Below are 16,006 nucleotides of genomic sequence, written 5' to 3'. Positions count from 1 at the left end.
GCTGTGTAGGTGGATGACTGTTTGTGTAGCATCCTGATTCGACACATTGTCCTGGCAAAGAAAAGGACTTGCCTTGCTAGGATGTGCGTGTTGGAGGTTCCGCCATGACTCAGATGGTAGTCATGCATGTTGATGTTCCTAAAAAAAAAACCAAGGTTGCACCGGGTGTCCTGGCCAAGCCTGGCTATGACGTGGGTGTGTAGGAGCTGCTAAATTTACTCTGAAACAAGTGCAAGGAGGGGAAAAAAAGCAAGTTTACCAATGAATTACCCAACAGTGACTCAGGTTTCCATTTTTGTTTTCACGAGGTGAGTAAAAAGTGATGATGTTACAGAGTATTTAATGGTTACGCCGTTACAGCAGCTGATTAGATCACAGATTTAAGAACTGTAATGTGGAATTCAGACATGGGAGAAACGTTCTGCTTCCTTATTTGGCTTAGTCTGGAAAACAGAGGTGAAAGTAATGGATTACAATTTCTCACGTTACTGTAATCGAGTTGCTTTTAATGGTACTTTTTTGAGTATATATATATAAATCAGTAATTTTCCTTGTACTTAAAGCTGATATCCAGGGTTTCTGAGAAATCTCTGTTTATGTATGATTCTTTTGAAATGCGAAAAAATCTCTAACTAGTCTTTTACTATGGTCTACTGCTGGTGGTCATTCATATACATTAATGTGTATAAGTCCCTCCTTCGTCCTATAGACCCCTATACAAATGGTAACGATTGCCGAGTGCACCCATCCAATAGGCTGAGACTTCCTGTTTTTGAGACTGTCATTCAAAGTGAATGCGGAATTGTGCACGGAAACAAAGCCACGCGTCACAACAGCTCTTACCTGACCCATAGACCTATATCAATGTGACCTGATGTGACCTTGTTATGTTCCGCGATGCACGTGCAGAAAAGTAGAGGCGTGGCTTCTGGTAGATTGTCGAGGCAGGGCAGAGTATATAAATGTAGCTATACTTAGAACCTGATAATTCAATGTTTTTATTTTATTTTTTTTTTAAAAATGTACATTTTGACAAACCTTTTATTTTATACAGATAAATAAAAGATGTTTCAATTGTGGTAGATTTGGTCTCATTTTTTAAGTTCATAAATCAGATGTTTACTGTATGTACGGGAACTGTGGCAAGATTCATTACCAAAAAAAAGAAAAGAAAAATGGGTGGTGGGTGGGGGGGTTGAAAGTAACTAGTAACTTTTACTTTGAGTACTTTTTAATTGAGCTAAATTTTACTTGTATTTAAGTATTTTATATAATATGTTAAGGTTTCATTGAGGAACAGTTGTCTGAATAAATGAAACCATAACATATTATTACAAAAATAGACAAAAAATGATCTTGCTTGAGTGTTTTGTGTATGACGTACTTGTACTTGAGTACATTTTCAATCAAGTAACAGTATTTCTACTTGAGTTGAATATATCTGTACTCTTTAAACCTCTGGTGGAAAATTTCAAGTAAACACCATCTTCGTGACTATAGCTTTAGATGTGGATTCCTTCCATCTGCAGTGAAACCTGAAATATGAAACGTGCTATTGTTTGACATCATTGTGAAGCCAGGAGCAAAGCAGGCTGAGATCACCGCTGTGAAAGGTAACAAGAAATTGACAAATCACTTATCAACCCCTAAACTATTTAGAGACACAAAAGTTACATTTCACCAAAAATAGGGAAAGAAAAGCAGACGGTCGTGCAGTTTTTGGTTGGATGTTAATGTAAACCTAAGTATAACTAAACTTGGCTTTTCATTAGTTGTTATCAACTGTTTGATACATAAACACATCATTTTATGCATAATATGACACCTAAGAGTTTAAATTTAGGGGATGTTAGTTTGAAATTGGAAAAACTTAATTTCCACACACTGCAAATTTGTAGGTCAATATATCAAGATTCAAGATATATTAAGATATTCTATTTAGGCGATAATATCAATATCACCCAAAAGTGGGTGGCGGACCTGTACTGGGCGGGTCGCGGACAGCTGGTCAAAAATAAATAAAGACTTAATGTCTCTCATGCTGGGTTAGACTTGTCTTTTATTTTGAAATATTTTTTTTTTCTTTTGACAGGCATGTAGTGATATAAATATGTATATATATGTTTAAAAAAGACTATATGGATTAATGAGGTTCATTTTGGTTGGTTGAATTCTGGGTCGCGATTTAATGAAATGCAAAATTGGGTCACAGGGTGAAACCAGTTGAGAACCACTGACCTACAGTGTATTGATATATATTTTTTTTTTATTTATTTTGTGGCTTATTTTGTGTTAAAGAAAACTTGTTTTAGGAGAATTCTCTCACACGTGCTGTCCCTTACAAGAAAAAAAAAAGCAAAAGTGGCAAATATTGTGCAACTATTGGTTAATAAATGTGCCTGAGTGGGATTTTACATCAACACATTTAACTCAGAATTGTGTTTCTGGTAGATAAATATGTTTATTTCTGACTTGGGGTCCATAGAAACCATGGACATAAGACTTTATTGAGGTAAAAAAATATCGAGATGCATATCGTATATCGCCATTTTGGGAAAAAATATCGAGATAGGAGCTTTGGTCCATATTGCCTATATTGTTTTTTTTTTTTTTTTATGGCTTATTTTGTATTAAAATACTTGTTTTAGGATAACTTACTCACACATGCTGTCCCTTATAAGAGAAAAAAGGCAAAAGTGGCACATATTGTGCAGCTATTGATTAATAAATATCAACAAATTTAATCAAGATGAGTTTTGGTCCATATCGCCTATTGATATATATATATATATATTATCTTATGGCTTGTTTTGCATTAGAATACTTGTTTTAGCTATTGGGTAAAAAATGTCAACAAATTTAATCAAGATGAGTTTTGGTCCATATCGCCTATTGATAGATATATATATATATATATATATATTATGGCTTGTTTTGCATTAGAATACTTGTTTTAGCTATTGGGTAAAAAATGTCAACAAATTTAATCAAGATGAGTTTTAGTCCATATCGCCCAGCCCTACTACACAGCCCCACCCCCCTGTTCCCAAAGAAATTCCCGGTCACAGTTTGTGTTTCCCCAACTGTTGGCATTCCTGGCTGTCCAACCAACTTTCAAAGTGATGATCTCATCCTGCCCCCCCTCCCCTGGGGGCCCGGAGGTGGAGAAGTGTGTGGGTGTCAGTGGTAGTGGGGGTGGGAGGTGTGGGGTCAACGGACTTCCCAAGTGATAAATTCAGCGAACAAAAAAACTGGCCAAATGGGAGACTCCTCCAGGTCAGGGTGGGGGGTACGGGGGGGCTGGATTGGCTGTGCTATAAAAGCCCCCCCCCCCCCCCCCTCTGATAGCCCTGCTTTATTATCTTTGAACAGGTGGCCTGAGCTTCTGCTAATAATGGTCACACTGAAGACACACTCTTTGGTTGATTCTAAAACCCTGAAACATTCTGAAACATAGTAAATGCAAGTTTATCATTGTACCAGTTATTAGAGCTACTATCTTTACCGGGGAGAACATATTTATTACGAGTTATTGTTTTACAGAGTTTTATTGGCCTTTATTTACTGGCAATTAGTTCCTACTGCATATTTACAAGTTAATAAATGTTATTTTATTATTGTACATAGTTCCTGTTATGAAAATATAAGTACATCTGAATGAGGTAACCTTTATAATAAATAATAAAAAATACAACTTTTTCTAATAGCCTAATGAAAACAATGTTACAAAAAATAATTAAAAAATTAATAATTTTTCTCTTTTGTAGTGTAATTACTTGTGTGACCCAGACTATCAGCTGGTTAGATCATGTGAATTAGTCTATACTATGATTTCAATAAAAAATAAATAAATAAATAAACTGGTTTTGTTTCCGAGCAGTAGGAATTAATCACTAGTAAATAAAGTAGGGCAGGGTGATATGGATTCAAACTCAAAATCTTGATAATTGTATTTCAAATGAATTCTGACCAAAAATACAATTGTGGGTTCATTTTTAAGATCTCTAAGAGACAGCACATGTGAGTGAGTTCTGTAGTGTGGCTAATTTAGGGGAAGGTCTGGGTTAGGACGCACTCAGAAATCCATCTAACTGTTGTTCTGAGAAGTAGTGAAACAAGTGTTTTAAAACAAAATAAGCTATACAAATATATATATATATATATATATATATATATATATATATATATATTCGATATAAGCGATATTGTAATTTTTTATAACCCCAAAATCTAAAAGTCGATATATCTTTAATCTCGATATATCGCCCAGCTCTAAAATAAAGCCCATTAAAACTCTGGAAAACAATCACCAGGAGTAAATAATTGCTCTGTGGTAAAGATAGTAGCTCTAACAACTGGTACAATGATAAACTTGGTGATATTACAGCCTGTGGATGCAGTACGGGGTCACAGTTACTCTGCCTACGGCACGAGTGAAACTCAAGGCCCGGGGGCCAAATCCAGCCCTTCAGACCATTTGATTCGGCCCACAGGAGAAAGTGAAAATGACACAGAAAACATGAACAAAATAATTCAGTTGAAAATTGTTGTTGAAAGAATTCTAAATTATCATATTTCTCAAATTATTCCACACAGTCTCCCCGAATTAAATAAAAATTGGTCAAAAAAATCAAAATATGCAAAGGACATTTAAGTATTTGTCACTTATTGTTGATGCCTTCCATAATTTTTGTCTAATTTATAACTGGAAGTGCAAACTTGGGCACATTAATGTTGGAATTGTTCATTTTCCTGCCTAAAAACTGCATCCCACTTGTCCGTATTTGGCCCTTGAACTAAAATGAGTTTGACACACCTGGTCTACGGTATGTCTCCGAAATATTTCCGGGGTTTTAGCATCAACCGCGATCCTGACCTGGTTGTTGCGCTAAAGCCCAGGGAATAAAGTGAAGTGCATAGTTTTCTGCTGACATTTTGTTGGCCTGTGAGTATAATCAGAGAGGGGGGGGGCGGCTACTTCCTGTGAGCATAACTCAGCTCTGTCTATGCTAGCAGCTTCAGGGCTAATCATGTCAATGACCTGTATTGTTTAGCTTTCCAGATTAGCGAGGAGAATCGCAGTAAGAAGCCCTCCAAGAATGTAAACACATTTTCAGCAACAGGCTGTTTCTACTCATTGCTTTTTCTTTTTTTTTTTCACCAGGAATCCTACACCCAGTGTGCACACGCACACGCACACACACACACACACACACACACACACACACACACACACACACACACACACACACACACACACACACACACACACACACACACACACACACAGAACAGTTGATTTGCTGTTCACCACTCGACTCCAACTCAGAAAAACAGGCGGTGCAGCCATTCACTCTCTCACTCAATCCACCAACTGTTCACCACCAAAGCAACGCAATCAAGACACCAGACAGTGCTTTTTTTTTTTTTCATTCATTAATATATTTTCTGCATTAAAGTTAACATAGTTTTTCTTTTGTGTGCCACCCTTTAATTTTTTTTTTTAGTAAGTATTCGATATTTTTTGTTATATTCAGACATGAGTAAATTTAAGACTGTCTCTTGTAATAAATATCATAAAATAATAGAGCTTCACATAATAAATATTTTTTTACAACAACAAAAACAATGTTTAAACAGACATTTTTTCTTTCTTTCTTTAGGAAAAATAGCCAGAATTCCTCTTATGGATTTTTGAGCGTTTACAACTTTACACAACAGAACATGATGGGAGAATGCTACAGAAATGAAAAATAAAAAGTTCGGATGGGTGAGAAAAGAGAGAGACATGTCCACATTGAGAACACTAGGAGATGGATGTGCTTTTTGTTAATGCGACGTGAGCGTAGGAACCACGGTTAGAAATTCCAACATACCTGCTTTAGCTATGAATACCAGGTAACAGCTACATATTTGCCCTATAAGTAGATCGTCCTTCACAGATTTTGATGAGAGGAAGCTTCCACCAAAAGGCCTGACGACCCGGAGGAAGCCGCCTGCCTTAAAACGGAAGAAAACTTTTCAATATATATATATATATATTAAGAAAATAAGTGTTAATGAGGAGAAAGAGTCGGAAACAGTCAGGGCGAACACTGGTTTGTAAAAGTCGGTCCTGATCTAGAGGAAAGTCAAAGTCGAAAAAAATAGTCGAGTGGTTTTAGTTACTCCGCAGCCAGGAGGGGAGGAAGTGGGTGGGAGGTGCTTATAATGTTTAATTTGTGACTATCATCATTGTCATCATATGAGTGTCCTGCGGGTGCACCCGGGGTGGAGATCAGGAGGGTTTCTCCTGGTTCTGTTGGGCCCAGCTCTCCAGTTTACAGTACACAGTGTTGGAGTTCTTGCAGCGACAGCCGGGCCTGTTGACGCGGTCGTAGCAGCGCTGGCAGGCCTTCAGGCAGCCCTTGACCGGCGGGTAGCAGAGCAGACAGGGGAAGAGTACCGACATTAATCCCATGCACAGGAAGCGCGAGCAGCAGTGGGAGCGCGACAGCGAGCACGGCTGGTCCGCGCACGAGTCCCCCTCATCGTCATTGGAGCAGTGGTAGAAGATGCCCTTTACCAAGCACATGCATGTGCCGTGCTCCAGGGCGCTCTCCGCCGAGCACAGGCACTGGCCGTTGCACGCCAGGCACGAGGGGAGGCTCCTGGGGGCCGTGCACTCACTGCACTTGCACTTTCCGCAACGCTCGCAGATGAACTGGTGGCCGGAGGCGGATACTGGTGAAAAGTCTGGCTTCCCTTTGCCCTGAGGAGGCTTTAGTGGAGCTTCTATGGGGGGCTGGTGGTGAAGGTGAGGTCCCTGTTGGGGCTGCAAAGGGCTTTTGGCCCTTGGCTGAGTCCGGACAGGCCGCTCCACGCGGTGCTGGTGCTGTAAGCTAACGACGCCCGGCCGGACGGGCGGTGAGCGCGCCAGGAGTCCCTGCTCGGACGAGGCGCTGCTGTTGCTCCCTGAGCTGGCGGCGCTCCCCGTACTGGTGGAACGGCTCAGCCCCGGGGCCCGGCCGCCCCCGTAATGATGCTGCTGGCCCCCGGCCATGACCACCACATGGTGGTGACCCGACGGCCGGTGCTCGTAGTTGTTGTTCACATTGACAAGGATGACCTCGTGAGTCCTCTCCTGCTTCTCCTGGGGCCGAGGGGCCATGCGGGGCGCGGGCGGCCTCCGCACCACCGAGGGCCCCTCTGTGTACTCGTTGCTGGAGCGGATGGCCTTGATTTGGTCCAACGACAGGATGGCAGCAGCATGCTGGTGCAGCTCGCGCTCGTAATCCGACCTCTGCCGGCTCTCTAGGGACGGCTGCTGGATCACCACTAATGAACCACCCGGGCCATGTTGACTTTGGAGCTCCATCTGGGGGGGATCACCACTTCCGACATTCACCGTGGACATGCATCGGAAAACCTGTCGGGGAGACACGGGGGCGCGGGGAGAGACAGGAAGGAAAGAGACATCATCAGACAGAGACAAAACACGGTGGAAGCTTCTTCCTCTGATGCTTTCACACAATTCCAGGAAAAAAAACCACGAAAACAAAGTGTCACACCTCTTTTTCTTGGCTTTTAATCAAAGTTGAAAGAACACGGCAAATCTAAATGTGTTTTAATCTCTTTTCTCTGTGTTTTTCTACTTTTGGTTTGTTCTTAACCATTGTTTTTGTTAATCTGTACAGTCTGTTAGTCAACTACGGTTGTTTTAAAAGTGCTTTATAAATAAAGGTTGAGTTGACAGTGTGATACAATGACGTCTATGGGACACCAATGAATGTGTGTGTATGGAATAGGGCTGGGTGATATGGCCCAAAACTCATATGTATAGTTTTTTTCTTTCAAAATGCCGATATATGATATAAATCTCAATATTTTTAACTCAATGAAGTCTGACCAGACTCTGGGTTAAATTTGCTGATGCGAAATGCCACACAGGCACATTTATTAAAAAACAGCTGCACAATAAATGTCACTTTAAGTCTTTTTCTCCTCTAAGGGACAGCATGTGTGAGTGAGTTCTGTAGTGTGGCTTGTTTAGGTGAAGGTCTGGGTTAGGATGCACTCAGAAATCCATCTAACTGTGCTTTTTGTGCTGTTTTCAGAAGTAGTGAAAGCAGCGACTTCTAAAGCAAGTGTTTTTAAATCAAAATAAGCTATAAAATGTAGAAATACTGATACAGGCGATATTGTAATTTTTTATATCCTTAAAATAGAAAACTCGAAGAATCGCCAAGCTCTAATGAAAACACAGTGTGATCAGGTCTGGGCGATATATCGAGATTCCAAGATATAGTAAATTACAATATTGCCTATATGAAATAATATACATATATACATATATTTTTACATCATATTTTGTTTTAAAAAAACGTATTTAAGGAGTTGCTGCTTTCACTACTTCTCAGAACAGCATAAAAAGCACGGTTAGATGGTTTTCTGAGTGCGTCCTAACCCAGACCTTCACTTAAACAAGCCACACTACAGAACTCACTCACACGTGCTGTCCCTTAGAGAAGAAAAAGACAGAAGTGGCACACATTGTGCAGCTGCTTGTTAATAAATGTGCCTGTGTGGTATTTTCAATTGTCTTTCTGATCAGACTTCATTTGAATTGAACTGATTGAGATTTATACCGCATATCGCGTTTTTGAGAAAAAAATATTGAGATATGAGTTTTGGTCCATATCGCCCAGCCCTAAGTGTGATACAATGATGCCTATGGGAGACCAAGGAACACAAATGTGTGTTGGACTCTTTTCATCTCGTCAGCTTTGACAGTTTGTCACTTTTTGATCCAGTGAAGTGAGGCAACCCGTGAAAATAAAGTTGACCATTAACACAACTTTCTTGTACCTTCCTCCCCAATACACTCCACTCTTCTAAAAACTTCAGTGGGCCCTACAAACACTTCCCTTTGCTCATTTACATTTCTATGACTAGTTAACATTTAAATGCAACCGCGGCGACGAAATGAGGACACGATCCAAGGGAACTAAATGAGCTGCCTCACTTAGTATTCTAATACCAGAAAAGCTTTTTTTTTTTTTTTGAGAAATTGGGAGGGGGGGGGGGGGGACGACAAAAGGAGAGCTACAAAAAAACAAGGTCAGATCAAGTTCCGATCAAAAACAACGTGGATTTTATGAAGGAAACGGTTGAAAATGTGTGCGTAAAAGGCTCCGATTGGGACAAAACTGTCAGAAATTGGGGTTTAAATGCAAATATAATCATCTTAAGAACCAAATTTACATGTTGTAGACACATGGGAGAAAATATAAGCGTTTTGGGTGCTGCTGTGAGTTTAATTAATGAACAACTTTATGTGCTTTTGGAAATCAGGACTTTTAAAAAGACGCACAAGAAACGTGAATAAATCCGCTGAGAAAAGGAGACGCGTCGCTAGAAAAGCCTCAGAGCGTGAGATCAGAAGACAGAAGAAGAAGATGATGATGATGATGAAGCGTGTAAATAGACAGAGAGAGAAAAACTTATGAATGAAAACAAGCGCCGTGGGGGAGGGGTACGTGTTTGCTACGGCGCAGCCACGGAGCGACGCAGACCTGCAAAATCCATCAACTTTCACAGCAAAACGGGACACTAAAACCCTCACATTCTACTTCTTATGACGTCTGATGACTAAAATATATCAGTGTGGAGGAATATGTGGTGCGTAAAGGGTCGCTAAGCTGCTGCGGCGCACAAAAACCAACACAAAATGCGTAAAATAAAAAAAAAAAATGTAAAAAGAAATAGCTTAAACTTCACCAAATGCGTACCTATTTGCGAGCATCCATAATGTCGAATCCATCCACGAGATTATTCTACAAATCCTCCATCCGAATAAAAGGCACAGTGTGTGCACGCAGACGGTGGAAGCCCTGTGCGTAACATTCAGTGTGGTGGTTAATCCAAAACGTCACAATATCCCTTTGCACGTATTAATATTCCCTTCTGTCGGTGGTGAACAAAAAACGTGGAGGAAAGAAGTTGTGCGTGTTTTACGCGTGCGTTATTAGTCCGTGAGGTCGGGACGGAGTAAGATCCACGGCGGAGCGTCTGCGCACTTCGGGACGGAGATCCCCAAAAAACAAGGACGAGCCAGTTAGAAAGTCCGCTGAGTCAAAAAAAACAAAGACAAGCAGTGAGGAAGTGTTGAGAAAGGATCGAATCTAAAGCAGGTGCGTAAATCCAGCAGATCCACAGTTTCTCGGATGACGCTGAGCGCGAGCTTGAATGTGCGCGTTCTGCTCGCGCGCTCCGTCCTTCTCCACGATCCCGTTCAGCACTGAATGAATGGGAACGCAGGGCTTAGTGTTTGCTCGACAAGCCAACTCCCATTGGCCATTCAGGCACTGAAAAAGGATACATTGCATCCGCTCCTGATTCATTGGGCAGATGTGGGAGGGAGATGTGAGCGGCACTTAAGGTGGAACCGGCCTGGGACTAGAAATAGAATAGAAAGACTCACTTTATGAATAACACACAACTACTGACTAATGATGACGCAACACGTTTCCTTGTTTGCATTCCTGTTAAACTGTGAACAGCAGTAGAGTCCCAGAAGAGTGAGAAATAAAAGACAAATGTGATGTTCGTCATCATTAATATAAATCCATAATGCAAAATAGATTGTGTTACTTAATATCAGCTATTTGTGTCTGAAATAACTATAAACCAACATTTCTGAAATTACAGAAGCAGATTTGGCCCAATTTTGATGGAGAAAACAATTCTGTGCAAATCAAGAATGATGTCAAAATGTTGATATTAAAGTCAAAATTTCCAAAATTTACTCAAATACAATATCGTGATAAAAGTTGAAGGTTTGCCAATAAAGTCAAATCTACGGAAACCGACGAGGGCCAATTCAGTTTAATCCTTCTCGACATTTTGACTTTATTCTTGATGTGACTTTGCAAACCCACAGTATTACAAACAAATAAACAAAATGAAAACAGAAATACACAAAAAAAACCTCAAAAAAGAGATGCATTTTATAGAAAAAACACACAAAAGCACAACAGAAAAGCACATAAACAAACAAACACAAAAAGACACGCAAACAAAACAACAGAAATACTGTACACAAAAAGACTCAATGTATCTATATATTACAGAAAAAACACAAAAACAGGACAACAGAATTACAGAAAAACCCTACAAATAATGCAAAACAATAACAAAAATACAGAAAATGACTCAAAAACATACAAAATTACAGAAAATAACAACAAAAAGACAATAAAAACACCCCCCAAAAAAAGATGACTCCACAAACCCACAATACTATACTAACAGTAGAAATACACAAAAAATACAGTAAAAGACAAGACAAACACAGAAAATACTCCAGAAACACACACAACTATGAGAACATTTCACAAAATTACACAAAAAACATGCAAAATTTGAGAAAATGATAACAAAAGTATATAAAATGACAAAAAAAAAACACAAAGAATGACTCTGCAAACTCACAGTACTGCCAACAATAGAAATACACACACAAAAATACAAGAAAACACAGAAGATGACAAAACGACAACAGAATTACACAAAAACTCCAAATAACGCAGAAAAGCACATAATAAACAAACATACAAAGAATAACACAAAATGACTCTAAAACCCCTAAATTCTGTCCTGTGTTACGCTCAGATTGGTTATTATTCTAAATGTTGACATGAATGTAGATAATGTGGCCCTATAAGATCAAACTAACACATTTGTGGCCCCTGCTCTGATCTACAGTATATTATAGTGTTATGAATGCACGTCCTCACATTGGATCATTGCTGGTCCACCTTAAATAAAAAGTCAGCCCTGCAGCCAGTGGGGGGGCTCCCCCCTCACCCCTCACTGACTGTCTGCTTTGATTGGTGTATCGGATGCTCCACATCCGGATCCATGAGAAAAGGAAGTTCAATACAAAGTCAATTTATCCCCATTCACATGTTAAAAATCAATCACACACACACACACACACACAGCCGACAGATGGTCACATGGCCCCCGGATCCCCGCGCTTTGTGGTCGGAAACGGACGGAAATCTGACGATTAAAGCAATTAGCTGATTTTCCATGGATGGGAAATGATGAAATGATGAATGTTTTTCTCTCTGCGGACACTCACATTCACACTCACACATTAAGTCTAAGTGTTGGACGTTTTTTAATCCAACAGCTGTAAACCAACATTTAAAAAAACAATAAAACAGTCCCCAACAGTTATTAAAACTGCATGAACACACATTAATATTTACACCCCTGAATGCTTTTCTCTCACTTTGTCCCCACATATTCACTCTATGTCATTCATGTCAAACTCATGGCCCGGGGGCCAAATTCGGCCCTTTGGAGCATCCAAGTCGGCCCCAAGGAGAAAGTAAAGAGACAGAGAGAAAAATGTGAATCATTGTGAAAATGAAATTCAATAATATTTGCAGGGGCTCACAGTTTTCCCTGTGCTTACGTCATTTTTAAGGATAAAACTGTTGAAAAAACTCAAAATTCTTACAAAATCCTGCAATATTCTTCAAATTAAGACATAATATTTTCCTTAACTAAGTAGAAATTGGTCACAAAATCTAGGAAATTTAAAGTGAAGATCCTGTTGGGACTGATATCTGTCACTTATTGCTTGAATATTGTCAGTTTCTTACATATTTTGTATTTTATGTATACAAAGAAGGGCAAACTAGAGCACAATAATGTTGAAATTACTCATTTTCCCACAGAAAATCTGTGGCTCACTTGAGTTTAAACTGCACCCCATTTGGCCCCTGAACTAAAATGAGTTTGACACCCCTGATTGTTGGACTTTTTCAATCCAACAGCTGTTAACAGAGATTACAAAAACAATAAAACAGTCCACAACTGCTATTAAAAATGCCTAAACCCACATAATATTTACACCCCTAATATTGAAAGGTATTTTACTCATCTCAACTGAACAAATAATGTAATCCTAATTTTGTATGTTGGACAAATTGTATAATAATGTTGGAATAAGAGTTTAAATCTACTCTTCTGACTGTTCTAAGTCTACTTTCATTTCTGATTATTCTGGATGTATTATATTATTGGGGAAATGTTTAGAGAGAATGATTGTTTTCCTTCAGTTGCAGCCGCCAGATATTTGTTTGGACCAGCAGAGGGCGCTGGTAACCCAGTGTTTGGTTGGGTTGCAGCTATTCTGCGCAGTGAAAAAGAGATGCTACGCGCTAGCAGACTGAGCTAATAGAAAAACGTGACTTTTACAGATATTCACGTAATATTACAGATATTCTTTCGGTGCTAAACGGGTAAGGAATCAGAAGGCCATTGCGCCCGCAGCCTACGCTTCTGGAAATCCCTGGTTGCACTAGCCAAATGTGCTTGATGCCCTTTGCTAGCACGAACTTGTGTGTGAACGTGGATTTTCAGCTTTGACAAACATGAAAACAAAATATAGAACAGGACTTTTAGTGGAGAACGATTAAAGACTCAGACGTTCTGAAATTCATCCAAACATCGACTTATGCTCATCCTCTTAACCTCACCCAACCAATTTTAACATGTAGCTTGTACGACCTTTATCATACAATGTGATACGTGATATATACATGTTACGGTGAACCAAAAATACATTTTAAGTAGAATGGATTAGTGAGATAAACAGGAAAATACAAAAACGTTCTTATGGAATGTGAGTTTGAAACAACAGCAGGATGCAGCCACAGCACATGAACACGATGTAAATTAAAAAATGTACGACACAAACCACCACTATGAGAAAAACACGTCTTTAATTACAGATTTAAACGTATAGAGCAGCAGCGTGGTGGACATTAGAATCCCAGGCCTCCGTGTCTCCGCTGATAGCTGATGTAGGTCTGGATGAGGGAGTCGGGGATCCGGGGCTTCACGGCGTCCAGGGCCCTTTCAAAGTGTCTGGTGTGGATGAGCTGAGCTTTGATGTCCTCCTGCAGGGCGAGGAGGGCGGCTTCTCTGCATACTGCTGTTATCTACGACAGGAAACAGACGCAGATATTACACTGACAGGCAGCGCTGAGGGCCACCGAGGGTCACGTGATCACCTCACACACATTACAGGAACAATTCAAAGGCCACATTTACATGAGAGCTTTAATTGCCCTTTAAGTCAGAATAAAAATGTAATCATCTTTTTAAAAATGACCTCGTAAACACCTAATTCCAAATGAAAATGACCATTCCGAATTAAACTTAAATCCGAAGAAAGTGGCTGGTTTATTCTGATTTTAATTCCAAATTGAATAATTCCTCAATCTTGTAAACATTGGTTCCGCTTGAAATTAATTACGGTCATTCTGCGCATGCTCGTCTTGTCCAGTGGGCGTGTACTGTAGCTGTTCCCACTCAATGTTTTTGAAGCCAATACACGGCTCTTAGGGGAGCGTCCATCTTGCAAATTTGACGTCATTCGGAACCAGAGTCTGCACAGTATTGTCCGGAGGGAGGAGCCCTGGTAAGACACCCCGCCCATTTAGCGTACGATGACTTACGCAGCCCAGCTACGCCAAGAACACAAGTATCTTTCCCACTGGAAATTCTACCAACGTCTTGTTCAGATCACAGAGGTTAGTACAAAACCACAATATATTTACACTTAAATATCTACGGTAGTTAAATTGCGTCTCAGCTTTCCTTCATGACATAACTGCTATTCACAAAGAGAGCTACGCAAGACCCGCGGCTGTCAATCATCGTCATATATGATGTAAATTCCTGTTTTTTAACCTCCAATAACTTATTTAAAACAAAGTTCACAGAAAAAGGAGCACTTGAACACAATGTAGGGTGATAATAGCTAATGATCACAGCAGAGTTTAGGTTTGGAAAAAAAATTATGTGACGAATATTTTAACTTTACAGTTTGACCCACATTCCATCTGTTATCATTGAGGAGGCGGGGCTTATGACCTATACTGCAGCCAGTCAGCAGCGGGAGCTATAAAAATAAAAGCTTCACTCCACCTGGGAGCTTGTCCCGTCCATTTTTTTAACAGTCTCTGATCTTGTCGTTATGACGCACTGGTGACGACATAATCCAAGATGGCCGCCAAAAGCATGCGTTGGACTCGAGCCGAGACTATTCATTTAATAAGAGCCTTAAAAGATATAGATATGATGAAAAGAGTGGATGGACGGAAAGATAAACATGACGACACACGCACACGCACACACACACACGCTTCATCGTTGACATGGAGCCCTGCACCAGGACACAGAGCTTCACTAATAACGACGGTCATCATAAAGTTCTCCTTCAACTCAAAATCTTGTTTTTCCGGTAGACGTGAATCCGTCACGTTCTCCTTAAGTCCAATCAGAACCCTTCCCAACCCCCCAGACCTGAAGTGGAATTGAATAAAGGCGAATAAAGGTGTTTCCATGTAAGCATGAAGCAGAATTATTTAATTCCGAATTTAAAAAAAACCATCATGTAACCATTGTGGTTACATGTGGCCATTGAGAAATAACTTTTGGTGATTTTCAACTCAGATCCCATTTTTACAGTGGCTGGGAAGTGTCAGGTGAATGCATTTACAGAAAAACACGAATGCAAAAAGGTGACAACATGAATGCAAAATGGCCACAACAGAAGTGTTTCCGCAACAGAAGTGTTTGCGACGGACCGGTATTACAGACGGACACGATTCTGGTGGATGTTTTTAACCCGCCAGAACAGAGAAGAACAGAGAAGAACAGAGAAGAACAGAGAAGAACAGAGAAGAAGTGAAAGTTGATTAGGATACTCTTATATTTTTCATATCATAATACCGACTATCATATCATAATACTGGTCTGTCGCAAACACTTCCGTTGTGGAAACACTTCCGTTGTGGCCATTTTGCATTCGTGTTGTGACCATTTTGTATTTGTGTCGTGACCTTTTTGCATTCACCTGACACTTCCCAGCCACCGTACATTTTGTCCTTCAACAATCGATCCTAGATGATTGATCATATCAAAAAAGCTTGTTAATAAG

At 40.0% G+C, this 16,006-nt stretch overlaps 2 protein-coding genes across 2 annotated transcripts in view; both read right to left on the bottom strand.

Moving 5' to 3' along the window:
• Positions 1 to 5,615: 5,615 nt before the first annotated feature.
• Positions 5,616 to 10,355, bottom strand: spry1 (sprouty homolog 1, antagonist of FGF signaling (Drosophila)). Its single transcript, XM_028460457.1, has 2 exons — positions 9,771 to 10,355; positions 5,616 to 7,408 (listed from the first exon to the last, which is right to left on the bottom strand). Exon 2 carries the CDS (start codon positions 7,394 to 7,396, stop codon positions 6,278 to 6,280), a length of 1,119 nt encoding a protein of 372 aa, XP_028316258.1. The 5' UTR covers positions 7,397 to 7,408; positions 9,771 to 10,355; the 3' UTR covers positions 5,616 to 6,277.
• A 3,407-nt stretch (positions 10,356 to 13,762) lies between these two features.
• afg2a (AFG2 AAA ATPase homolog A) overlaps positions 13,763 to 16,006 on the bottom strand; it is a 166,170-nt gene continuing 163,926 nt past the window's right edge. The window contains exon 17 of the mRNA XM_028460406.1: positions 13,763 to 14,000. Within this exon, the coding sequence (XP_028316207.1) occupies positions 13,824 to 14,000 (177 nt within the window). The 3' untranslated portion in view covers positions 13,763 to 13,823. The remainder of the gene's footprint in view (positions 14,001 to 16,006) is intronic.

This window comes from Gouania willdenowi, chromosome 10, assembly GCF_900634775.1.
Source record: "Gouania willdenowi chromosome 10, fGouWil2.1, whole genome shotgun sequence".
NCBI lineage: Eukaryota > Metazoa > Chordata > Actinopteri > Blenniiformes > Gobiesocidae > Gouania > Gouania willdenowi.
This window is presented reverse-complemented; position numbering and strand designations above follow the sequence as displayed.

What these genes read in the sequence shown, in the direction of transcription:
- spry1 (XM_028460457.1), bottom strand. Translation starts at nt 7,396, where the DNA reads ATGTCCACGGTGAATGTCGGAAGTGGTGATCCCCCCCAGATGGAGCTC.